This window comes from Globicephala melas, chromosome 11 (assembly GCF_963455315.2).
Source record: "Globicephala melas chromosome 11, mGloMel1.2, whole genome shotgun sequence".
Classification (NCBI taxonomy): domain Eukaryota; kingdom Metazoa; phylum Chordata; class Mammalia; order Artiodactyla; family Delphinidae; genus Globicephala; species Globicephala melas.
The window spans coordinates 27,154,755-27,181,313 of record NC_083324.2 but is presented as its reverse complement, the minus strand read 5'-3'; the positions used below and the strand labels follow the sequence as shown (position 1 = coordinate 27,181,313).

The 26,559-nt window shown below is 40.7% G+C and overlaps 1 protein-coding gene across 20 annotated transcripts in view; it reads right to left on the bottom strand.

The window, feature by feature from the left end:
• The window catches only part of CADPS (calcium dependent secretion activator), an 804,342-nt gene that overhangs the window by 123,700 nt on the left and 654,083 nt on the right, over positions 1-26,559 (bottom strand). For 12 of the 20 annotated variants that reach the window (XM_060307918.1, XM_060307911.1, XM_060307913.1 and 9 more), the window contains 6 exons: positions 23,143-23,279; positions 19,283-19,470; positions 17,057-17,215; positions 2,912-3,013; positions 1,112-1,175; positions 577-700 (listed from right to left, as the gene is read on the bottom strand). In XM_060307918.1, the coding sequence (XP_060163901.1) occupies positions 577-700; positions 1,112-1,175; positions 2,912-3,013; positions 17,057-17,215; positions 19,283-19,470; positions 23,143-23,279 (774 nt within the window). The remainder of the gene's footprint in view (positions 1-576; positions 701-1,111; positions 1,176-2,911; positions 3,014-17,056; positions 17,216-19,282; positions 19,471-23,142; positions 23,280-26,559) is intronic. The other 8 variants (XM_030867623.2, XM_030867621.2, XM_060307912.1 and 5 more) reach the window with 1 other exon arrangement.

The window sequence follows — 26,559 nt, the reverse complement described above, 5'->3', positions numbered from 1 at the left end:
GTGATAACCACCATCCTAGGTTTGGAGTAACAAGATTGAATAAGATCTAAAGCAAACCAGGAGCCATCAGAGACAGCCGAATACTAACCTGCCATCAAGTTTGAAAAGCTACCGAGAGACAAGATATGTTCAAGAGACCAGAAAGAGTTAGGCAAAATCTCGATATTGCTTTATTCAATTCCTGTTTTACTTCCAATGCTATCAAAAGTGGACAACAAACTGTTTAGTTTTCCTCTATTTAAAGAAGGTAGCCACCCTACAGAACTCTTTCATAGAAAAACATTAGCCACAGAGCAAAGTCAGGGCCAACACAGCCTCTTGGAAGGACCTTAGTTGTCTGATAACATCCTATATTCAAAATCCTTCCCTACAAAGACCGTTTCCTGAGACCCTGTGCCTTCAGTCATTTATGTGGCCACAGCTGAGGAAGCTATCCCATTTCAAGTGCTTTCAAGTTTCAGCTTAACATACAGAGATGGGCCACTGTTTTCTGGTGCCCGTCAGAAAAGAGACAGACTTCCCTAGGGAGGCATACCAAAATTTAAATTAAAAATTGGGGGCAGAAGGGGGCCTTACCTTCGATTTTGGCATACTCTGACAGCCGAGAATAGTTGACTAAAGCAGCCTGCTCTAGACATTTACGGATGACTGTTTTTACCTCCTCTTGTGGTACTGGGGTAACAATATCTTTCATCAAGACCTATAGGTGGAAAAACTAGGTTCTTAAGATGGTTCAACGAAATGTGTTACTCATTTACGTTTAAAGAATTCAGTTTAAAATTAGTTGTGAATGGCTCTTTGCAACTTAACATAGATTGAGTGCCATTGTTAAAGAGAAAATAAAAAATTCCAGTGCACAGTTAGGATGTCAAAGGCTGTCCATGAATCATGGAAGGGCAAGGAGCGTATCTTCAATATATCCTAACTATTTGAGAGTCTGGAGATAAAACATCTAGAATTTTGGCAATTTCTTCATATTTATTCTGGTATTTGATGAATGGTAAACAAATCCTTTAGAAATGACAATCTAGGCCATTCAACCACAATATTGAATTACCATGATGTTGATGTCTCTGTGTATATATCATTTGTCTTTTACTTTCATTCTTACCCTTTCCAAGAGCGAGAGGGTAGCTTTCAAAGCACCTTCAGGTCGACCAAATGGAAAGCAATACCTAAAAAAGACAGAAAAATGTTCAGGTTGCCTGAATCACTTACATTTTAGAATGAAATATGCTGTAACTTGATCCCTATGGCAACTCCCTCTCAGGAACAGAAAATGCTTTTTATTTTGTCACGTTGTGTTATGCTAATCTGAATTCACACCATATATGTGTGTATATAATGTATATATGTGTATGTGTGAATAATGACTAAAGAGAGACTCTGCAAATGTCTGCAGCAGAAAAGAATATTTCCAGTGATGACATAAGGCTCTGTTTAGATTTCTGTTGTGAAGGAGAACCATTTGTTAGCTCAAATGTGACCTTATAGATAATTATTGAGACCAGACCGGCATTAAACAATATTAGTTGAAACAGGCTAAAATGCAAACACACTTACCTAAATCCCCAGAGGATTAGTATAGGAAATACAGGAGTGTATTTTGAGCAAATTCATGATTCTACTAATTGTCCTTCCTTGATTGTAGTTTTTAATTGTTATTTGATCTTTTGCTATTGGCAATGTATCTAGCATAGAGTGTATGACCCGTAAAGATTTATCCAGGAGGTTTCTGATGGCACAGATGGTAGCTATGTCAGGTACCACTAAGAGTTCTAGTAACTATTTCAGGCTGTCATAAGCCTTTCAAGACACTCTTCCTCATGGTACAAAAGGAACAGGATGGGCTACTGAAACGCAGACTATCCTATGTATGTATGCCATTTCTTCCACTTGCTGGCTGAGGGGCCTGGGGCAAGTTACTTAACTTCTCTCAACCTCGGTTTACTCCTTGTTTCAATGGGAATTACAATAACTACCTTACAAATTGTCCTGAGAATAAAAAAAAATGAGTTCATTCTTATCCAGCCTCTAGTTCCCTGTGTAGGGCACAGGAAGCATTTAATAAATAGGAACTATTTACTATACTATTATAAATGCTCTTACTATTGATGAGCTCCTATTCCAAGATCTCTGGGTTCAGGACCACCAGTGCAGCATTAAAAATATCTAATTGACTCTAAGGGAGAAGTGGGCTGTGTGGTGCAAGGCTCAAGCCCAGATCCGCGAGCTGTCTCGAGAGTGTGCGGAAGTGCATGATCAGTCTGTCAAGGCTGAACCAAGATTCTTTCTTTCCCCACATAGCCCACTAGTCCTGTTTTCAGGTAACGGAGAAGGTGGGGATGCTCTTCTGGGTACCACTGCCTTCCTTCCCTATGAGAACTGATTCACAGGAGTTTTCACTGTGGGGAGGAAACCTTGAAGAAGCGTCAAATTCAACATTTTAGTAGATTTTTAAAAATAGATTGATGTTCAGGGTCAGCTTACACAAAGAGGGCTTTGTTCTTTCAGTGGAAATAAAATGAACTTAAGATTTCAAAGTCTCCTGGATATTGGGGAACACTGTCTTGGTTGGCTTTTTCATTCAGCTATTTCTTTCTTATTTTTTTTACTGAAGTATAGTTGGTTTACAATGTTGTGTTAGTTTCGGGTGTATAGCAAACTGATTCAGTTATATATATATATATTATATACATATGTTACATATATTCTTTCTCAGATTCTTTTCACTTATAGGTTATTAAAAAATATTGAGTATAGTTCGCTGTGCTATCCAGTAGGTCCTCATTCAGCTCTTTCTAATATTTAGTGTGTCTCTGAGAGATTTACAGTTTTAGAAAATCAAGCCCTTAATTTGCCCCTCCCCAGTCTCAACCTCCTAAAAAGCCCTTTAACCCCAGATCCTTACCTAAAATGTGTAATCTGATTTTCCAGCAGAACTCGGAGTCTCTCTTTGATTTCTTCAAAACGTTCCTTTTCTTCAACAGTCACAGTTCCAATTCCATCAGGCCTGAAAGAAGACATGTCATGAGGTGACGGGAACCTCATACACTGACACCATCAAATCAGATCTCTAGCAGGAGGAAACTGTCCATTTTAGAAGAACAACTACAGTGATCGATGTGACTTTAGGAGAAGTCCTGCTTTTCAGTGCCAGCGACTAGAGGGGATGGGGTATTTTGAGGTTATCATTTGGAGACATTTGCAGAACTGTCGCTCATTTATTGTGAAATGGTAAAATGTACAGAGGGGTGGCTTGCAGGTTAAAGCCAACCTCTAGACCTGCTCTGTTTGGCTCACAGCCTTTTGAAATTTTGAACTGCTTGCCAACATTTTTTTACATTAGGAAAGTTTTATGATACAATTCTCTTGCAAATTTGGAACAGCTGGCATTAATTGGAGAGGGGCAACAAACAGCTTCTTCCTTAGCTGGGGCAGGCACTCTCCGGGTCCATATCTCTAATTTACATTACGTGTCTCTCTTGTGGGCACTTATGTTTGGGACTCCTGAACTATGCACACAAACTCCTATGAAAATCAGGAGTCCTGTAAGTGTCTATATTTCCCAGAGGTAAATGCTGTTAAATGACTCACTTTCCAGCTTATAACTACAGATGTTCGGATTAATTTCACCACTCATGTATTAACTAAAGAACAAATTACAAGACATTGTACAAATTACAAGACCCTGATGAAAGAAATTGAAGAAAATTCAAATAAATGGAAAGATATCTTGTGTACATGGATTGGAAGAATTAATATAGTTAACATGTCTGTACTACCCAAAGCCATCTATAAATTCTACGCAATCCCTATCAAAATTCCAGTGGGATTTTTTTCACAGAAATAGAAAAAAAAAAATCCTAAAATTTGTAAGGAACCACAAAAGCCCCAAATAACCAAAGGAATCCTGAGAAAGAACAAAGTTGGAGGCATCGCAATTCCTGAATTTGAACTATATTACAAAGCTGTAGTTATCAAAACAGTAAGGTACTGGCATAAAAACAAACATGTAGACCAATGGAACAGAGTTGAGAGCCCAGAAATAAACCCTTGCATGTATGGTCAACTAATATTTGACAAGGGAGCCAAGAATACTCAATGGGGAAAGGATAGTCTCTTCAATAAGTGGCAATGGGAAAACTGGATATCCACATGCAAAAGAATGAAATTGGATCCTTATCTTAGAACGTTCACAAAAAAGAACTCAAAATGGATTAAAGACTTAAATGTAAGACCTGAAGCTGTAAAAATCCTAGAATGAAATATAGAGGGAAAGTTCTTTGACATCGGTCTTGGCAATAATTTTTTTGAATATGACACCAAAGCACAAACAACAGAAGCAAAATAGACAAGACAAAAAAAGTGACACTTTAGCAAATTAAAGAGCTTCCGCATAGCAAAATGTAAAGACAACCTACAGCTGCCTAACATCTAAAGCTGGATTTCTCACTTAATAGTCTGTGACTTCTTTGAGACTCAGTTTCCTTATCTGTCAAATAGGGATAAAAACAGTCCTTCCTGAGGGCTTCTATGAGGGTTAATTAGCACATGGAACATGATAACACATACAAATCGCCTGGCACATAAGTGCTCAATAAATGTTTGCTATTGTTATTGCTAAAAAAAAAAGAGACAACCTATGGAATGAGATAAAATATTTGCAAGCCATCTATTTGATAAGGGGTTAACATTCAAAATATAGAAGGAACTCATAAAAAATAGAAACCTCCCCAAATAATTTGATTAAAAATAGGCAGAGGACATAGACTTTTTCCCAAAGAAGACATACAAATGGCCATTAGGTACATGAAAAGATGCTCAACATCATTAATCATCAAGGAAATACAAATCAAAACCGCAGTGAGATATCACCCCACACCTGTCAGAATGGCTGTTCTCAAAACAAAAAGACAACAAATACGTGCTGGAGAGGCTTTGGAGAAAAGTGAACCCTCCTGCACTGTTAGTGGGAAGGTAAACTGGTGCAGCCACTATGGAGACCAGTACGGAGGTCTCTCAAAAATTAAAAATAAAACTGCCAAATGATCTAGCAATCCCACTTCTGGGTATGTATCTGTATCTGAAAAAAAGGAAATCAGTATCTTTTTTTTCCCTCATTTATTTATTTATTTATTTTTTATACAGCAGGTTCTTACTACCTATTTTATACATATTAGTGTATCTATGCCAATCCCAATCTCCCACTTCATCCCACCACCATCACCCGCCTCACCCTCCGCTTTCCCCCTTTGGTGTCTATACGTTTGTTCTCTATGTCTGGAAAATCACTGTCTTGAAGATATATCTGCACCCCCATGTTAACTGCAGCATACTTGAAAGCTGTCAAGAGAGTAGATCTTAAATGTTATACACGCACACATACATACACACACACACACAAACACAGAGTAATTATACGAAACTAACCTTATGCAGTAATCATTTTACAATGTATCCGTGTATCAAATCATCCCATTGTACATCTTAAACTTACATATGGTATGTGTTAATATCTCAATAGGGGTGGAAAAAAGAACTAACCACATAGGCTATTTTTCAATCTTAGAGAACTACTGCTCATTTAATAGAAAGAATGACCCTGGCATAAATAAGTGAATTTCAGTTTAATCACAGTATTCTCATGTTTCTGAATCACCAATAGGTTCACACACATTTTCCTTATTTCCTTTGGCCCATTCAAGTTGAAAATACAAAGGAAGGCTGCATATTTATAGCCCAAATTTATCTGTGCCAAATTAGACGAAGGATAATCTGACCCATTCAAAGTCTTCAGCTCCCAGATCTTGTACTGACTTGTTTTGACTACTGGCTGAGCCAGTTTGCAGATTGGTGCGTCACCATGAAACTTCTATTGGAACATTCTTCAGTTTGCAAATGCAAGTCATCTTGAGACCAAACAAATGGTCTTATTTATAGGCCTTCTCAAGGATCCAGCAGAAGTTGGGAAAATCCTGTATACTAGACCAGTCTGACTGCACAAAAGACTTGGCAAAAGACAGCAGTGTACCTCCTGTTAGGGGTTTATTGGTCAGCTTCCCTTCTTTTTAAGTACTAAAAATGCCCTACTTGAAAAAAGAAAAAACTTCCCCTCACCCACTTTGTAGAAAATACCCCTAAATAGTAAAATGCTATACAGTCCATTTCTTCACACCCTCCTGAACTTAGAGGCAAAATCGTAAATATCAGGTAGGCTGTTGGAATCCATACATGTGTCCTTAGTTTCAAATTTTCAGGAAAAATCTCAAATGTTCATTTACGAAATTTATTTAAAAATGATTTAAACATAAAATGCCCACAAATCTGTAGCTAAATCTCAGGATGAATTCACTGGCCCCACGAAATACCTGCGACACTTTCTGTAGTAACGTCTCATGTGTCTGTTATAATCTACAACTTTCTTTAGCTGTGGCTTTTGAATTTTGTTTATACAAAATTCAGCTTGCTAATGCACTGAACACATGTTTATATAATTGGCGTGTGTACATGCACACAATCGATTTGGGAAAAGTCGAGCCATTTTAAGCATTTTGTTTCTTAGCAGGGAATTAAGCCAGAGAAAAATGTTATTAAATATAAGGTACAATTCAGAGAGGAGTTTATAGATCACAGGAAAAAGCCTGAAAACCATTTAACACAGGCAGCCCAGAGATGTTTGTGGCCATTATTAGGAAATAAACCTCTCTGTGAAGAAAATCATTCCTTCCTTACCCAACAAGTCTTCTAAGGCAATTAGGCAATTAGAAGGCAGCTTTTAGATTCGTGTTTGAGATGAGAAAAACTGAACATTTAGTCTGTGCCTGGCTTTCCTGTAATTCTCACTACAAAGGGTATTATAAACATAACATCTGATTATGTTTTTTCCCCTTTTGTTCTGATGATTCACATGTATAACTATTAAAGGTATCAGATGGCAGCTTCCGTGTCTCCTTGAACTACTCTGTGAACACCATTAATCTCCCTATTCAAAAACGGTAAACAACTAAAAATTATTGTCATTTCTTAAATTTGCTTCTTAATCGCCTACGTCAGTGTGAATAGTTTCTTTTTTTTTTTTTTTTTTTTTCGGTACGCGGGCCTCTCACTGCTGTGGCCTCTCCTGTTGCGGAGCACAGGCTCCGGACGTGCAGGCTCAGTGGCCATGGCTCACGGGTCCAGCCGCTCCGCGGCATGTGGGATCTTCCCGGACCGGGGCATGAACCCGTGTCCCCTGCATCGGCAGGCGGACTCTCAACCACTGCGTCACCAGGGAAGCCCGAATAGTTTCATTTTAAATAAATGAAACAAACCAATCTGAGTCTGTAAGACACATAGTACGGAGTTTACCAAAAAAAAAAAACCAGGTGATAAAACACATCACAATTTCGACATCCAATGCACATTTATTTGTAATTGCCGGAATTGCTCTGAAATTATACTGGTAACAGGGGGTGTTATTTTACAAACTGAGGGAGAGATGTGCAGGAAAAATATAATTTGTCCAAGATCACAGGTTGTCACTCCATCAGTTAAAAAGCAAAAATATCCTTTGTGGGGTGTTTGATTTCTCATAGTTATTATTGAAAATTCTGTCAAACTTCGATTTCTCTTCCATTGACCCCTGTAATCTGTCAGTGTTAATTGTACAGGTTTTGGTAGATTTCTATGGATCTACTAACTGAAAAATCCTGGTTCAATATACAGGGAGCACTGTTCTCACAGAAGCAATGACATACTTTCCCTAGAGTAGTGGCCACCTGAGCCTGCCTCAGACTCACCTGGAAAGCTTGTGACAACTCAGACTGCTGGGGCACCTCACAGTTTCTGATTCAACAGATCTGGGGTGGGACCTGAGAACTGGCATTTGTAACAAGTTCTCTGGTACTGCTGGTTCAGGGAACCTTACTTTGAGAACCTCTGTCTTAGAGCGAAAAAATATTTGGTGGGTGGCTGAATGCATGAAACGGTATTTTTGGAATTGGGAATCCAGGGTTCCCAATTCCCCTTGGATTGAGTGAATTTGGAACCAGAGATCTTCTTTAAGAAGTATATGGTCCACTTATGAAGCTAGCAACCCCTTCCCAAAATGGCATTTGCACTGTTTTCTAGGTGCCATTCCAAGCAGTGCTGGCTGCAAAATAAGTAGAAGAATTGTACTGGTGTCTCTCAGAAGCCATGCTTTTGTTTCTCTGTTTTGGAAACATTTGGGGGTGCTTCTATAATTGTCATAAAACTGGCTCTGCATCTTGTTCTTTTCTCAATACTTCTAACACTTAAGGAATCACAAAGAATGAGAGAAGAGGAGGGCTGAAGCTGGATTTTTAAACTCCTACCTAGCAAATCCCAGGCTGTCTAGGAGCCTGAATCCTCTGCCCTCTTGTATCCTGACTGATACATTTTCAGCTGGTGGCTTTGCACTTCTTAGGGTCCATTGCCACTTCCTAAGGGTACTCGAATTTCCTTTGGAGGAATGACCTTGGCTGCATTGTGTGTAAACTGAGGAGTCTACTCTTCCTGCAGGCCAGCTCCTGCCTTGGGGGGGTCGCTATACATCTTAGCCGGACTAAGAACTGCACTCAGCCAACTGGACACTCGTTCCCGGAACCTTTATATCGCATAAATGATGTAAGGATAAAAGAAACTGGTGGGGTTTGCTGTCTCAGCAGCTGTGCCCTGCCCAGCTTGTTCTCCCAGGTCGGTAGTTCTTAATCTCTGACTGTATCTTAGAACCAGTAGAGCTTTGAGACGTCCCACCCTCAAGCTCTGATTCAATGGGTCTGGAGCAGGGCCTACACATGTCAAGTTAAAGCTCCCTAGGTCATTCCAATGTGCAGGTAAGGACTGGACCACTGCTTTGATCCTGTTTCCTACTTTTCTGTTGCTGCCTTGATTCCAGTTTCCCCCTCCCTTTTTTTTTGAGGCTCCTGGCATCATCCCCATAAACTCTCTTTTATTTAGATTATCCAGCATTAGTTTTTGTTACTTATGTGGAACTGATGTAAGTTCATAAAGCACACATCCTCTGGCTCCCAATTTTAGTAGAAGCATTGATACCTTTGAACCTAGCTTTAGCAACACACACACACACACACACACACACACAAGGAAATGTGGCCCCTGGTCACTGGTTCCACCTAACTGCACACTGGCTAACCACTCACCTTTTGTATATCATGACCCTGCAAACTTGAGACAATATGCAGGTCAAGTGCAGTCATTTTTGGAGCCCTGTCAAAGACTGGAAGCTCTCCCACCTGCAGGCCATCATCGGATCCCAAAGTGGGCCTCTCGGGCCACGACAGACTATATTGCATCTGACACAGCAGGCATCTCTGGAATCCACCTTTCAAGTTTTCGGCAAACCATTTTCTCACTGTCCTTCACAAAGTTGACATTTTCGGCAGCACGATAGGAAAGATGTCACGTCGGCTGCTCTTCAAGTTCTTGTCACGGTGGTTAGCACCAGTTCTGTCATCTTCACTCTCCTCACAGCCTCCCATCTTGAGCCATGTCACAAATAATAATACATCTAGAGCTGTGTTTTTCTGGGTTCTTTGGGTTTTTTTTTTTTGGTCAGATTAAAATGACCCTAACCCGGCTGCCCACACTTTAGGACTAGTTATGCAAATTCTTCTCCCTTTCCCCAAATGTTTCTGAGCTAGAGCCTGTTAATTAATGTCTATTGTAGGATTAATCCAATATGATTAAGCACAAGGCTTTTAATGTGAAATCCTTTATTTTGATGCTTGAAATTAAGTGTGAACATTTGAGCCAAAGAATTCAAGCTACCTCGTGTTTTGTGAAAGTGAAATGACCTCTTTGGGGGCGTTAAGTTGTTGCTACTCACCCAGGTGAGCACGCAGAGTCCTAGCGTTTAATTATCCTGCTACCAGGGTTCTCCACATTATGTTGAAAGCCGGGCCACAAAACCTCCATTGGGAAGGTAAGATATCTTTTCAAGAAGGTCAGGTTACTAAATTAATTCAAAGCATACAATGATTGATGTGTTCTGCTATTGCATCTATTTGGTGATCAAGTGTAGAATCCAGTGTAAAAAGAAATGTGTGAATTCAACAAAAGAGGAAAGAGCGTCTGGTCCACCTCTCTGCATACAGCCAGCTTTAAGCTCCAATCACTATCAACAAAGGGTAAAACTCCAGTTGAAGTGGGAATATACTTTCTCTCCAAATGCAAATGTCCACATATGCCGGTGCAGGCACCGTAAACATGATATATTCTCTCTCTCCAAATGGATGCATGCCTACAGACCGCATTACAGATCCATGAAAATGTCCGTAAACAAGCATGATAACTGAATCCTACGTGCTCCAAAAATGTTCCAGCCCAGAAACACGAGAGCTGAAAGGGTCAGAGTGGAACAGAATATTTTAGTAGCCGTTCCTTGTAATGGTCCCTAAATAGAACATTTAGACCAAACACACTTTAACTTCTCTTTTTTAAAAAAAAAAACTGACTTCTTCTAGCAATTCTTAATCCTTACAACTTCCAGAATGATACTTTTGAATTTGATCCTAGTGTGGAATATTTTCCTTTGTCTCTTTCAAATGGTTAATAACTACACATTCAAGACCGCACCAAAGCATCATCATCTCAAAAGGAGACATCCCCACTCACTCCTCTGGATGGTATGTGTAAGGCCAACTGGCCCGAGGCAGGGGAACACAATCAGATTCACAGGTTGCATCAGACCGAAACTCTCCGGACCACCCAGTTCCAGAAACTGACCTGGAGACATTCCGGACCACCCAGTTCCAGGAACTGACCTGGGGACTTTGCACCCAGCCCAGCCTTCCCGCCTTTCGAGGGGCGGGACTAACGGTTCCCCAGGATACCCGAAAAGACCACCAAATAAGGAATACCCTGCGCCCTCCCAGATTCACCACACCCCTTTCCCTTCTTCCCCTTATAAAATCTTGCCCAACCCTCGCCCGGGTGCGACTTCTCTGGCCCCTTTCTCCCGGACCAGTGAACCTCACCCGGGAGCGCTCCCTAATGAAGCTCACTTGAAGCTTTCCTCTGTTTCGCGGTGCCGTTTGTTAAGATCCGACCTTACAGTATGTATAATCTCTAAGTTAATTATAAAGTGTAATTAGGACTCTCACGTCCTGTAGTCACCGCTTCATTATGAAAGCCCAGCCTTACCCTTTCTTCCTCCTCTCCCTCCAGCCCATGCCCTTTTCTAATTATGCCCGGATGCCCTGGGGCTTAGACACGCTGCTAAAACAAATATATCAAGTGTTTGTATCACAAAGAGTAAGATAGGGAACAACAAGAAGCAGTTTCTACATTACAAATGCACATTGAAGCTTTTGAGGTTGGCTTTAGTCAGTTTGAAAAAGAGGCCAGCAGAGGGCAAAAATACACAGGTCAAGACTTTTCTGACTTGTTTACTGCTTTTCTAAATATGTAGCTATAAGCCAACAATAACAGAAGGTGTCTTCATTCTCTTATAAGGATGGGAGTGATGGAGAAGTCCCTCCCTCTGAACAATCTCACAGAATGTGGATGTTATTGGCACAAGGACATTAGTTAAAGTGGTTCAGGCTCTGCCCACGTTCTGAATGAAGCAAGAACCCAACAGATGATTAGAGAAATGGTATAAAATGTATGCATCGCAGGAAAGTACATACTTCTTTCCCCAGAGAAGGACCAATTTCCAAAATTTGTATTACATAGATTTTCCTTTTTGAGGACTAAGCGAAGAGGCGGATTTCTTTATTTCTAGACAAACATAGACAATTAGGTTTTTAAGTCCACCCTGAACACCCAATGACCTTATGTACAGATTTCTGAGTGGTCAGAGCAGTGATATGTGTGGCTTTTGGGTATCACACCTACCCTACCTAAATAGAGTGTGACATCTGAAAATATGTTTTTGCACCAATGAATCTAATAAACACAGCATGAGGACACACTGGTGGAATTTTAGAAGGAAAATGCACATTATTTGGATGGCTTGTCATGGGCCAGAGAGACTGCACCAATGAGACAGATGATGCAGCACGTTTTATAAGATTTTGTGTCTGAGCTGGAAAATATGCTACTGTCATGGGACAGATTTCCTTTAGGAGGAGAGTCACATGGGTTAAAAGTCAGAATATAAGCTCTAGAGAAAAGTTTTTCTTGGAATGCAGATTTTTACTTGAAATGTGTTTGGACTTTTTCCCCCTCCTTCTTAGAAGTCCTTCTGCTTAGGTGAAGCTGGTTCTTTAGGATTTAGAGAGCATGACGCAGACATCTGTAAGCCCAGCACTACCTGCTCAGAGCCAGGAGAGGAGGCCAACCAGCCACGTGCTCCTGTCCACAAGCGCAATAATGCCTGTGTCAGCGTGTAACATGAGACCAAGAATGTGAATGTCACTGTCATCCCCCAACCATGCCTGCCTGCTACCAGACTGCTGTATTCACAGGATGGTAAAAGAGAACTACCCTGCTATAGTCTTTTCTCTCTCTTTTGGGGAGGGAGAGGTAAAAACACCAGACATAATGTCATGATGGGTGTATGTGTGTGTAACATGGAGAGAGAGAAAGGGAGGAAGGGAAGGAGGGAAGCAGAAATTGGAGAAGAAGGAAAAATATACATACGCAAAATGACTCATTTACTTCCAGCTAGGCATTCCCCAAAAAGAAATAAAGGAAACCATTACGTGACATGGATTGGGAGTGAGGGACCCACATTGGAGGCAAGGACATGGTCAGTAAAGCTGTGGTCCAGGGGAGAGAAGACAGAGACCTGAATTCTGTCAGTGGCATCGAAGAGAAGGAGAAGTGGATGGACTTGAGAGAGATTTAAGGGCACCGACAGGGCACGGTAACTGAATCCTTGTGACGTGCTGAGGAAGGAAACATCAAGCATGGCTCCCAAGGTTTTGTCTTGGGCAACTGGGTGGATGGAACCACTTACTGACTTAGGGAAGCTGATGGAGTAACAGAGGAGAAAAGTGAGCTCCATCTGAGCGTTCAGTTACTCAGATCTAAGCCACAGGGATCACATGGTCTTTGCACACAGTGGCACCTTGGCTCCAAATACATCTCCCAAAAGAATCCGTGGATGCATTTTCAGAGATTTTTAGGACTCATGCCCTCTTACATCTGCTTACAGACTCATTAATCTACGCAGCTTACTTTGGACTGGGGCGTTGGCATTATGGATTTGTTAATTGCTGATACAATGTACTTTCTCTGCAGGCCATATGTGAAGAACAGCACTGGCATTCAAGAAATGTTAAATAATAATGTAAATGAGAAAAATTTCCAATCCCAATAATAAAGGGATCCAAGGAACATTGACGCAGCTTGCAATCATCGGAGCTGTTTGACTGCCTTGTCATTGTGGGACAGTGACCAAAGTGATGTTAATCTAAATGTCATCTAGAAAGAATACTAAAAATATTATGGTGAAAATTAAGTACTGCAACCTTAGGAGCTGATTTAAAAATTAGAAGATATAGCGATTTACATCTGTGGATCTGATGATCGCCAAGTGCAACCAGCTGAACATACCCACATTTTCCTTTTCTTTCCCTCTCTCTTTGAGAAAATGGGTTCAGTTTTAAAGAGCTAGTGCAAACGAATGTTCCCTCCATCAGTGGTTCTTAAATGTTGCTACATATAAGATTTTAAAACCATGATGCTTAGGCCATATCCCAGACTAACTAAATCAGAACCTCTGCAGGCGGGGCTAAGGCATCAGCATTTCTTAGGCTCTTTAAGTGATTCCAACGTGCAGCCAAGTTAGACTACCAAGGCCTTGAGTAAGCAGGATCTGCAGACCAAATGCCTTGGAAATACGTGGGGAGGAACTGATTACAAGGGCAGATGCTTGACTCCATCTAAGACTTGCTGAATGAAATTATTTGAGGATGGGTCCTCATACTCTCCACTTTAACAAACTCCCCCTGTGATTTATATGCACCCTACAGTGTGACACCCCCTGCACAAGCTGAAAATCAGTGTCATGCCTTTAGACACAGAATACGTCTGTGTAAAAGAAACCAGAATCCGAGTAAAAAGGAGGAATTTCATCCCATCACCTGGAAGTTGGATGTTTTGGGTTTTGTTTGCAGGGGGCTGCCCTGCGCATTGTAGGGTATGTAGAAGCATACCAGGCCTCTACCCATAGATGACAACAGCACCGCCTTGCCCCAGTGTGACAATCAAAAATGTCTCCAGGCATTGCCAAGTGTCCCCAGGGGAAGAGATCGCCCCTAGTCAAGAACCACTCTGCTAAAAGATTCCAAACACGTGATGGTTCCATATCTTCCACTGCTTGGAATTATGAACAGCAAACACCTTCCCGATTGACCAGATATGTCTACTTTGGATTAGATACTTTAGATTCAAGTAGGTCTAGTATTTCACAGAGACAGGGCACGGGTTTTCAAAGAAGGTGGGATAAACTCAGTCATTAGCACCTGAGCCATCACTAATGATGTCCAGTTGCAGTAGGGCCGGGCTCTGCCTTCACCTGGGGGGGGGGGGCTGCTGAGTTATGAATATGTAAAAAATGGAAAATTAGGTAAAAAGCTACTTTTTACCTAATCTAAAGTTGGTTGTGAGAGGCCAGTAGGAATGAACTCTATTGTTCAGTTAAATTCAGTTCAAGGGCAATTTGTTTCCATGAGTCACGAGTTCCTTCTTATTGTGGGTCAAAGAATAGATAACCTCTCCACGCACAAACAGTGTTCATCCTGCTGAAAGAGGTAGGAAAATGGGTTTTTTCCCCCAGTACCAAAAGGCTGTTAATTGCTGTTCAAAGGAGACCTTCCTTTTATGTGGTCTAAAGCTCCAGATACACTCTGACTTCTTCCACAAGGTCAAAACCACCAGGTGGGCCAAACTGATTTTGGACATCTTTAGGACAAAAATGGAAAAGTCTTTAACTAATTCGGATGGCTGCTAGGGGATCTCACCTGGAAATGCTGAAATCATATTGAATGGCTGAATTTGCATCTCACGCTATACACAAATGCTAATGCTGGGCAGGTAGTAAGGCAGAGAGGTTAAAAATCAAACTCCAAAGTCAGAATATCCATGTTTGCATTAGGCCCACACAGGTATTTGCTACGAAGCAAGTGACTGAATATATCTGAGCCTGAAACTCCTCATCTGTTAGGTGAGGATAATAATAATACAGATCTCACAGTGATGCAATAAGTATAAAATGAGATAATATATGTAAATAGCACTCCACACAGTGCTTGGCATATAGCAAACACTTATTAAACGGTGGCAATTATCCTTATTTTATTTCAATGTTACTTACGAAATCTAACAATGGACTATTTTACTTGTTATTATAACCCACAGAAGATAATTTCAGAGGTTGATGGGATATTACAGATGCTCTATGTGCTCATTTTGCAGATGAGAAAACTGAGGTATAGAAGTGAGATATGATAATCCTAGATTTATGCAGAACAGGTTCTAATACTCAGATCTTTAGAATCTATGTGCAGTGCTGATGTAGTACAAAGAGGAAGAGCTTTGGACTCAGAATATCTGGGATTGCCACCTCAATTTACAGAATTCAGTTTCATCATCTGCAAGATGGGTGTCAAAGTAGCTAACCTGAAAACGTTACAGCAAATGAGACAGAATGTATGAAAGCACTTTGTAAACTGTAGAATTCCACACAACTGATATTTAATATTACGATTTCTTCTTCCTTTAAAAATGCAATGCAAACATAGACCCTCACAAGCCTCAACGTGCCACTCACAATCCTTTTCGGTAGTTTTTCACGGCACAGGGAATAGGTCAGGCTCCAACAAGGGTGGCCATTTACTCTCTGCTCTGCTTCAGTGCCGATCACGCCAAAAGCAGCACCTTGGACAGCAGCCAGAGAGGTTTCCTTCAGGCGCCTACAACGCGCTATGCACTCTTTTACTGGCTGCAAGCTACTTCTACCTTGCGGTCTGACCCTCACAGGGAAACACAAAACTCCACTCCACCTTCACCCTTGTATACTGCGAGTTCAGAAGATGGGTGTCCACATGGGCTCGGGGCATTCTTTGACCTTCACTATTGGACCTGCATACATTGATTGATAGCCTGCATTGATTGACGTTCTCCAGGAAGTGAAAATTGGCATTTTCATTTGGTCTGCCTACAAGTGAACTGTATATATTTTAGGACTTAGAAATATCCAAGTGAATAAATTCATGCTGAAACATGAATACCTCCTTGTGAACTTTGTGTAGTTTGGCAATGCCAGGGTCAGAATATCCATTTCAAAACCTCAACAACAAAACTTTAAAATGTCAATGTTAATTTGGGGCGAGATAGGGAAGGTGAAGAAGGACACAGGATAACACTGGAGATAACTGTAATAATCTACTTTAAAAGGGAATAAAAGCCACGAATTTGCCATTTTACCAATTCACAAAGAGAGCATCCCTAAAGGACACAGGAAACAAGACAGGATCAGTATAAATTTTAGAACTTAAAAGTGCTTTCAAAGTGACCTCATCATATAAACGATTCTAGTAAGAGTCATTGATTTCGTGACAGACATTACTTTGCGCCTTTATTATAAACCATTATTTGAAGATGGATTTCTTTCATGAGATAAACGTAGAACTGAGAGGGTTTGCTAAAAATGATGGACCTACTATAAATGTATAAACCCATCTTATGCCAACCCATTTTATTTGCTTCTTAACCATAGTTTCAAAATTATTAAACATGGGTTGCTTATTATGAATGACTTGGTAAGGTACCAGGCCCCTAACTAGATGCCACTAAAATAGCAATCTGACTCATGATTCTGTTTACATACTGCTCAGTTAGTTGTTTTGTTTTCAATGCAAACATGTTTTAAGTGTCCCTAAATACCTGACTCAAATTCATTCCTAATACACGGTATTTTTGTCCATTGCTAGGATTTTTTAAAAAAGTGCACGTTTGAACAGAGACTTCAGGAATACACAAAGCTTGGGGTTTGCTAAGGTGGAGGTTGCGGCATGGATGGGGGGGTAGAGAAGGTCACAGACATCGCAAAACACAAGCCAATACACACATAACTTCTTACCTTTTGGGCTCTGGATTTGCCTGGGTTTTGGGATTTTTTCTTTTTTTGGATTCCTTTCTGGTATCTTTTTTGGCCTCTGGTTCAGATGGGGAGGGAGTTTTGCTCCCTTCAGGGTCTGTATTTGGTGTCAGCCCACTAAGGTACGCATGCATTTGTTGACTTTGGAGGAGGGGTGGTCGCATGGGGCATGCAGAGAGTGTGGCCAGCCATGGGAGAATCAAGACCACACATACATGCACAAACAAAAGAAAGAAAAAGAAGGATGCATCAAAGAGCAAGAGCAAATGCATTCAAACTAAAATAATAAGCAAAAAAAAAAAAAGATGCAAACTTGCATAAGGAAAATCAGAACTGAAAATAAGAAATCCAAAACTGTTTCCATGACAAGATGTATAAACCTAACTGTGAATCAAGTGGCAGTCTTACAATATGAAATCCAGACAATGTGTATCATAATTCATGATGATGTTTACCAGGGAGTTTACAAAAACACTTCATTATTTTATAACACTTCCTTATTCAGTAACATATGTAGAATACAGTGTGACAACCCAGAGAATATAATGCAACTTCTCTCTCTCTCTTTAAAGAATTCAGTCCAAGAGGCTGTAACAGATAGTCATCAAAGTGTATATTTATAAAAAGCTGAATTATGCAGAGACAGTCCCCAGGTATCAGAGTTTTCATGAATATCTTTTATGCAAATGAAAGGTCACGTGCTGGGCTAGCAAACCTTATAACAATGGGAGGTGACGAAAATCTTGTTGCCTGTTAAATATTCAAACCTACAATGCTATTGTTATCCAGCTCTGAATGTTGAAGTTGCATCTCATAAAATCTACCAGTGCTAGACAGAGGAAAAGCACAGAACTAACCCCACAGACACTTCAGAGTTGTACAGCGTGCAAAGATGAAGATGACTGATACAGTTCTGATTTAAAAGAAAATGCAGTCAACTCTGCATGCTCCCACATATGAATTTCCGCAGAGCAGCAACTTGTTCATCACAGGCTGGGTTTCTGAAGATACCTAGTTTTCCTTGGGTGTGCCTTCCCTGGCTATTGGTTGAGGTGTCCGGGGTAATGTAGGGCTTGTCTTTATAGTAATGTGAGGCTGCATACACTGGGATAGTAAACTGGCTGTGGCAGTGTGGAAACTTACTCCATGTCTTCACAGCCAAATGGTAATGTTCTTAAATTATTTGCTGCCTTGCGTTATTCAGAACACGGAACTTTTCCTCCAGGAGCTGGGCAATGTCTAAAGAAAGAAAGTACTTAGTATGGAGTTGGAACTGATGTTCTGGCCTTGTCTATAAAACCTATAAACTGAGGGGGTTGGTTACACTGTGATCTCTGAAGCTCTTCCCAGCTCTGCGGTTAAACTCTAAGTGTCATGATTATCTGTGCCTTCCAGCTTCACCTAGCTTGTTTCAGCTCTTGCTTTGCCTATGCAGAGCATTTGTTTATGCTGCTCCTTTTGCCTGGAACCACTCAACTCCTACTTCAGCACTCAGCCCAAGCAGCGATTCCTCGAGGAGGTTCTTCCTGCCATCCTGCCACCCCATCTGAGTTGTGTTCCTTTATTAACTGCTACCATGGAGTTTTATTCCTTCTTCTCAGAGGACCAATCTCTATATAACTCTGCCCTCATTTGATGTCTGGTTTCTGCTCACCGTGCACGCTGAAGGTATAGCGGAGTACCTGACCCTCAACAAGTAATCATTAAATATTTATGGAATGAATGATAGCAACAACAAAGGCAAATACTCATTTAGCCCTTGCCATGTCCCAGGCATTGTGCTGAACCCTTTATATCCACTTGCATCCTCTTGACAACCCCACGAGGACACTATCATCCCTGTTTTACAGATGAGAAAACAGTGGCAGAGAGGGTTTAATTACCATCCAGGGTCATGGAGAGCAAATGGAGCAGTCATGACTTGAGCCTAGATTGTTCTAATTTCAGAGACCACTCTAGAAGTCCTGTTTGCCATTTCTGTTACGTCTCTTGAAAGGAGAAGAAATTCAGACCTGTGTGTTTTTTGTGTTTGTGTGGCTGGTGTGTGCGTGCGTGTGTGTGTGTGCGCGCGCACGCCCACTGGTCTGTACTACTGAGGTAATGGGGATGGATAGAGTTAGAGATGACCCTAAAAGCAGGACCAGTCATAAACCATGGCCAGTGCCTTAAAAAATATTTTTAAAGGAATACCTCTGGACATGTGCTTACCTGTTCCCATGGACGTGGGATGCACAGAAGGCAAAGCTATAGTGAAGGAGGGTGGGGTCAATCATGGCGCCATTTTCTGCCCGTTCAAGCAAATCTCTGAGGTAACAGAGATGTCGGTGACACCCTCGGACTCCATTTCGGGCGCAATACTCGTCTAGTACAAACACCTGGCCAGGACTGAACCAGCCCTGTTTGGAGAATAAAGGAGAGACTTTCTTTTAAATATAGGTTGGGTTTTTCTGGGGGAGAGCTGCTAGAGTTGGGGATGACTGGAGAAGGGGGTTAACAATAGCCACAGAGCTAACACTTGCTGATTGCTTGTTAAGTGCCAGCCGCTGTGCCCAACGCGGTGCGTGCTATCTGGTTTAGTCCTCACGACAGCCCTATCAGGCAGGTGCTGCTATCCCTGTTTGATGGTCGGGAAATTTGAGCTCAAGGGAGGACATAGAGTTTCCCCAGCATCCTGCAGCTAGTAAGTGACGGCATCTGGATTAGCAGAGGGCATGATTCCAGAAAGAGAGGCTCACCCACTGCTTTAACACTGAAGCGTACACCTTAAAAGAGTGTTGGAGTGTGGGTAGGGCACAGTCTTGGTTACTGATAAGAGGAAATCATAACATGAATGCCTTAAATTGGTACAGTGCTTTACCCTTGACAAAGAACTTTCAGTTGAGCCCCGTAACAGCCTTGAGAAGCAGACAGAGCAGGTTTATCTCCATTTCACAGATGAGGAGATGGAAATAAGAGCTCACAAATAACACAAAACAGGCAGGACTCAAACCCAGCTCTGTCTTTCTTCTTTTTAATATTACAGAATATACCTACTAACATGGAAATATGGTTACAATGCAATAAATTATTTTAAAATAGTATGTAGAGTATGATACTATTGGATTCTTATTTCACTTTTTTTTTTAACATCTTTACTGGAGTATAATTGCTTTCCAATGTTGTGTTAGTTTCTGCTGTATAACAAAGCGAATCAGCTATATGTATACATATATCTCCATATCCCCTCCCTCTTGCACACCCAGCTCTGTCTTACTCCAAGTCTTCAGGGTGTTTTTTTTTTCTTTTTAATACTCTGGAGCATTAATAAATACTAGGATTGGTCTACATACATGCTAGGACTTCATAAATCCTTTCACTTTGGAAGAAAAAAGTTTTTTAGATTTAAAACTGAAGATAATAACAGAACTTTCCAAAGAGAACAACATGACTAAGTTTTCAAGTTGTGAATCATACAGGATTCAATTAAACTGAGAGGAGCGCCCTGTGCCCTGGCTGAGCGTTTTGCCTTATTCTTTCCCTGGAGGTTATTTGTTTTCTTATCATGTATTTGCTCGCTGCAGGACCACACAAAACTCTGCTCTGAAAGAGGACCCGGACGGAATCTCCGATCCAGACCAGACTGGTAGGCATGATGGGGTAGAAAGTGCTGCCTCTGTCATGCACTTAAGAGCTGATCAGACAGGCTAAGCGACTTGACACTCAAAGGCACCCTTGGAACAAGCCTGAAATCCAATCACTTCTTTCAGTTTGGGTACCTTTCTGAAGCAAGAAAGAAACCAACTGAGGTGATACATTGTAAGCAGAGCATTTAGGATTGTCTTAAGTATAAATTTAATTTTACTTTGAGGGTCTTCTCTGAGTCATCTTTTGAATATGGCTCCGTCTTGGGAGAGAAAAGGCAAAAGGAGAAAGTGACCAGGTGGCAGGTAAAGGCCGAGGAATTGCAGCGAGGGAGGCCCCTGCCAACACTCTCCTCTGGTATTAGTGATCCGGGGAAACTTCTATAGACAACATGCAGCTCAGCAATGCATCCAACGAAAGACGGCATCTTTCCTATTTCAAATGATAAGTTACTGCAGAGGGCGGGAGAGTAGTCGAGGCAGTGGGCTGCCCCTATAGGCAACTTCTTTGCCACTCCATCTGCTACCCCAAATGCTAAATCTTAGAAACAACACTGCTGTGAAAGATTAAAATATATTTTCTACGACTCAGATGACACCAAGTCTTTTGTAGATGCCAAAATAGCTGCTTTGAAAAGAGTTGAAGAAATATCAATTAGGAACTCAGTCGAAGACACAGAAAAATTTATGTATTCCTGCTGGTCGGTCTCCAAAACTAACTGAAAAAAAAGATTGTAATAATGAGAAAATGGAATATATAGAGGCAGGAGATAAGGTCTTTTTAATGGCTGTTATTTTCTGAAATTTGGGGATGATGATTAATAGATACAGGTACACAAACGGGAAAGGAAACTGTTTTATGATATTCATAATTAATTTTGGATTTTTAGGCCTATATATGATTCACAGGGAGCGAGCTTCAAAATTTCATTTCTGGTTTAATTTTTTCTAGAGGGCACTCACTCCTTAGTGATGAATTTCTTAGTGAAAAAGAAAATCGTTTTAAGAAATTAGGATTTGAAAAAAGTCTTGAAAATAAGACTCCTCAAAAAATTCCTCAAGAGACTGGGAATTGTACATAAAAAGAAATTATTTAAGTTCAGAGGCATATTCTTACAAGTTTCACGAATGCAATTTATAATTACATGAATAATTACATAATCGTAGGAAATACAGTTGAGAAAAACTGCCTTGCAATGCAAGGTAAGCTTTTCTTTTTTTTTTTTTAAGTCAAAATGATGTATTCCTTTCCAATTTGGCAAAGTTCAGACTTCTGATGAAGTGAATCTAAACCTGAGGTAATCAATGAATCTTTTGTGAGACGAAGATTAATAAATTATTCCACATAATCCCGCTTCTGTTTTTTAGACTATTTTATCTACCATTTTAAATATTTTGGATCCTGGCACAAAACAAGAAAAGGAATTTAAAACAAAAAAATTAGTCAGGACAGATTTAGGGTATAGCCATACCATTTAGACAAAAAACGCAGATTTTCATTATATTTATGTTAATATCAATAATCTGTTAAATTTAATAATATACAGATATATTAACCTTCGTATGTGGAGTCAGGGATGAGGCTTTTCCTCTGTGTAAAGCCATTTCATCCTTTCCCCTCACCTTTCCCATCTATAATGTGGGATTAATAGCCTTTATCTTTAAGCAATGAAGTAACAACTTCTGGTTTGCAGAAGGAAATAAATTGGGTCTCTTTTAGGCTTTTGAATTTGATGGTATAACCTCAAATCTATCTTCATAAATCTAATCAACACGTAATAGCAGTTCCTTAAACTTAAATGGATTTAAATCTAGGCTTAAAATAGGATTTCAAGAAATGTTCATGCTCTTGCTGGAGAGCGGGACTTCTAAACGTCTAAAGCACCACACGAAAATTCCCCCAAAGGGTGAAAAATGCTTCGAATACTAGGTAGAAAGAAGAAAGCCACTCAAACAAACAAACCCAAACCCATTTACCTTATGAAAAGGGAAGTGAACTTGATTTACAAATCATTTTGATCTTTAAAAAAATAAATAAAAAGGACCCATTCATTTCTGAGACAGGAGCACAGGGTCTTACTCTGTGGGGTGGGGCGCGAGGGGAATCTTAATGTCTAAGAAACCGAGGCAATTTTTACAAGTTCTCCATAAGCAGGTGCCAAACTCAATTACCCTCTTGAGAATATTTCTCATGTAGCAGCTGAAAAGGGGGAAGCTCAGATAGGGAGGCTGGGGAATTGGATCCGTCTCTACTGATAACTTCCTCCCGCTCTGTCTTCTTTCTTTGGTAACTAAAACTATCTCAACACAGGAAATCAAGAACACATTTATAATTGTTAAAGGGGCTCCACAACGGAGAAAAGCGCTTCTGACATAAAGGTAGAAAAATATTTTATTTTTTGAAATGTTATCACGTTTCAATTGCTGTATACCAAAGAATATACTTGCCAGGCAAGAATAGGAATCATTAAGTCTGTGATCCAAAGTAAGACGTTGCACCATCTCAAAGAGGGAAGCGTGGTCAAAGTTACAGGGGTTGGAAGAGATAAATTCATCCATGCCATGTTTTTGAGCTCTATCTGCGTCTGTTCATTTATACATGTAGAGAGAGACACAATTTAGAGAAACACATCACATTTTCTTTGACATTTCAAATACACAGGAATTCACTAGGCATTACAAATGCTAGCTGTTTCCCCGTTACCTCCCACCAACATCCCCAAGATATTCTTTTTATACCTCCCATTGTCAACTTGCATCACTTACTGGTGAGTTTATTGCATTTCGGCAAAAATATATTGGCATCAACATGTTTATCAAATGATCACAACTCCAGTGCATTTATGTTGTTCTTGAAAAACTAAGCACTCGACCGTAACTTCGCCTGCGTTTCACCAAACACTGAAAGCAGATCGGATCTTTGCTTATAAAAGCCTATTTAGCTTTTAGGTTAATAGATTCTGCCATTCCAGTGGTTATATCTAGAGCAATTTCTCTACAATTATTGGGATTATCTGGAAAAAAAGGGTTATGCTGATTTTCAGCAAAGTGACAATATTTTTATCCTCCCCTTCCAAATCCCCGTGGCCGATTTGGTTGCACAAAAGGTTTGGGTCCCCATCCTCCAAAATTAAAACAAAATAATAACAAAAGATGTTCATTGAAACCTGGAGAATAAGTTCAACGGGAATTTAGTTTGTGATAGCCAAGGACATTGCCTTATAGTGTGCTTACTCAGTTAGCGAAGCTTATGAAAGACAAACAAATGTACTCAGCAAGAGCTATGATCTGCCATTTATTGTGAATTAATAGTCTCAATGTATTCACACTTTTCCTTACAGGGTGAAGGCTGTAGGCAAAACCTCCTAAGGGCTAACTAATTAATCTCAATATGTGTAACTAAAATAGTCTATATTCAATCGGCAAAATAACTCAGAGAATCCGACTCGAGTGAGACCAAGCAAATCCCAAAGAGGAAGGAATGAAGGTCCTAGACATTAAGGGAATCGGCTCACTCTGTCTCATATTTACTCACTGTCCTGAAATGCTGTGAAGAAAAAGAATCTTAAATCAAGCAAGAGGTTATTCATCCCCTTGCGTGCAACATTCTACTGGAATACGGGCACCTGCCAGGGACCAGTGATGCTGTCAGGACACGGGAAAACGGATTTCTGACTTGAGAGGGTATTTGAATAATATTTTCAAAAGTGGCCTTCATCCCAGGCAGTTTTTTTTTTTCCTCCCTGCTTGGGGGATGGCTGAAAATGGGGGTTAGCTGCAGTGTGATATTAAGATGATGATTTTTCCTCACATTATTAGTTTTGTGTACCCTTCCAACCTCAATGCGTGGTATGTCAGATGTATGCCCTCTTTTTGTTGGGTTTTAAATCTTCAGTCATCTTTCATAGAAGCAGCAAGTGGTCAGTGTTTGAACAGGATGTGTTGTTTATGCCCAAGACACACAGAAGCAACGGTTACCAGAAGGCAAGTTGAAGAATGTCTGTTTTAATAGCCAAATCGCTCTACTAATAGGATAAAACACAAAATTCTGGAAGGGATATCACATGAGCAGGAATTATATTAGAGCATCTGAAAGAATCCTCTTTGCTGGGTTAATTGCCTCAGATTTGTCTTCAGGAAAGTGCTTTCAATTTGAGTTTAGGTGCTTTATCTAGGAGGATTCTTTTGTTTGGTAATTTGGTCTCCAAGCTATATTTCTCCTTTGACTCAGGATGGCTAGAAAGAGAGGTGGCCAGGAAGCTGGTACTGGGGAGAAAGCTAGCTGCTTCTAGGATGTGTGTGTGTGTGCGTGTGTGTGTGTCTGGCTCAAAGCAAGTGTCTTAAACCTGCTCCAACTTTAGTTGTCCCCCTGCAGGATGGCACTCCTGTAATCCAGGTGATACTGCTCCGTCCCTTAGGACAATTCTGCCCTCTCGCCCCCATCCCGTCAGTCCCCGGAGAAACTAACAGTGGGGTACACCCATTGCTCATAAAAAGCCTCACTCACTCCGTGCCTCCCAATTCTAGCAGATAGATGAGGCAATTTGGCTAGCATCAGCTTCTTGCTCTCAGGTTTCTCAGAAGAGGCTGCAGGCTGACAAATCGGTCGGGCCCTTTACTTGGCCAGTTTGCCTCTGCTATTTTAGTGCTCTTCAATTATGATGGTGCAAACAGTCATTTAGCCAGAGAGAAGGGGGCTCTTCTGTAGCTGTTAAAAATACGCCCCACGTTTGAAGTCTCTTCCTCTATTTGCTGAACCTCTTGAAAACTCTGTGATGAACTATTTTGCATGGCTGCCCACTCAGGAAATGGATCTGGAAAGAGAGCTTGCCTCCTCCGTGGAGACCTGGATACAGACCTACCCCCTCCCACCTCCCCATCCATCATCACAAGACGGCTTCACCACGCTAATTCGTGGCTCAGACTTCATCTAAAGAACAATTTCATTTTTACTTACATTTTAAAGCAGGTTTTAAAATATGCTTAAAATCCGCCTGTTTTCCTTTTCCGAAAGTAACCCTATCAACATAAAAATTCCTTTTTCCCTTCTTCCTTCTTTCCTCTCTGTCAGTTCACATGGGGGTGACTGAGCCTGGGACTGATTTAAGGAGGTCTGGGTGCCCCCGTGAGCTCCGCTTTTAAATAGGTGTGGGACACTGGCTGAAGTGTTGATCTGTCTGAGTCTCAGTTTCCTCGTGTGTCAAATGAGCCGAACTTTTAGTTCCCTTTCTGTTGCCACTGTCATTTAATCATCCTTAAGGTCCCTTTACACCTGCCATGGGATGGAGCTTAATGCAGTGGGAATTTCCAGCAAGTAAAACGAGCAGCCCTTGGATTTTTCTTACACAAAATCATCATTTACTCAGAATCAGGCTCATTATCTTAATGGTTCCAACAACTCAAGAGTGCTTAACAGGGTGGCTGGCTCCCATGAAATTTCTGAGAGTTTCATTGAGCTTGTTACATTCAGACGAAAAAAAAAATAAGAGGAGCAGTAGGCCAGGAATGCTTTTTTAAGGTGTCCAAGGAAGGGGTGTGATTTTGATGCTCCATCCAAGCAGGGATTTTGAAATTTTTGTTCTCTGCTGTGTTCCCACAGCACCTAGAACAGTACCTGGTACACAGCAGGCACTCGAAACATATGCATTAAAATAATGAATTTATCTCACTGAGATAAATAAATGTGCTCTCAAAACAAATATTTTCTATTTCTTGATTTTAGGAAATGTTGATACACTAAATTCAACAGGCATAGTTTATTTGAGCTAGGATAGTAGGTGATTAAGTGGGTGGGCTTAGAGGGTCACGAAGACTGAATTTGAGGCCAGCTCTGCCGTTACAGGGTATGCAATGCGAGGAAGTTGA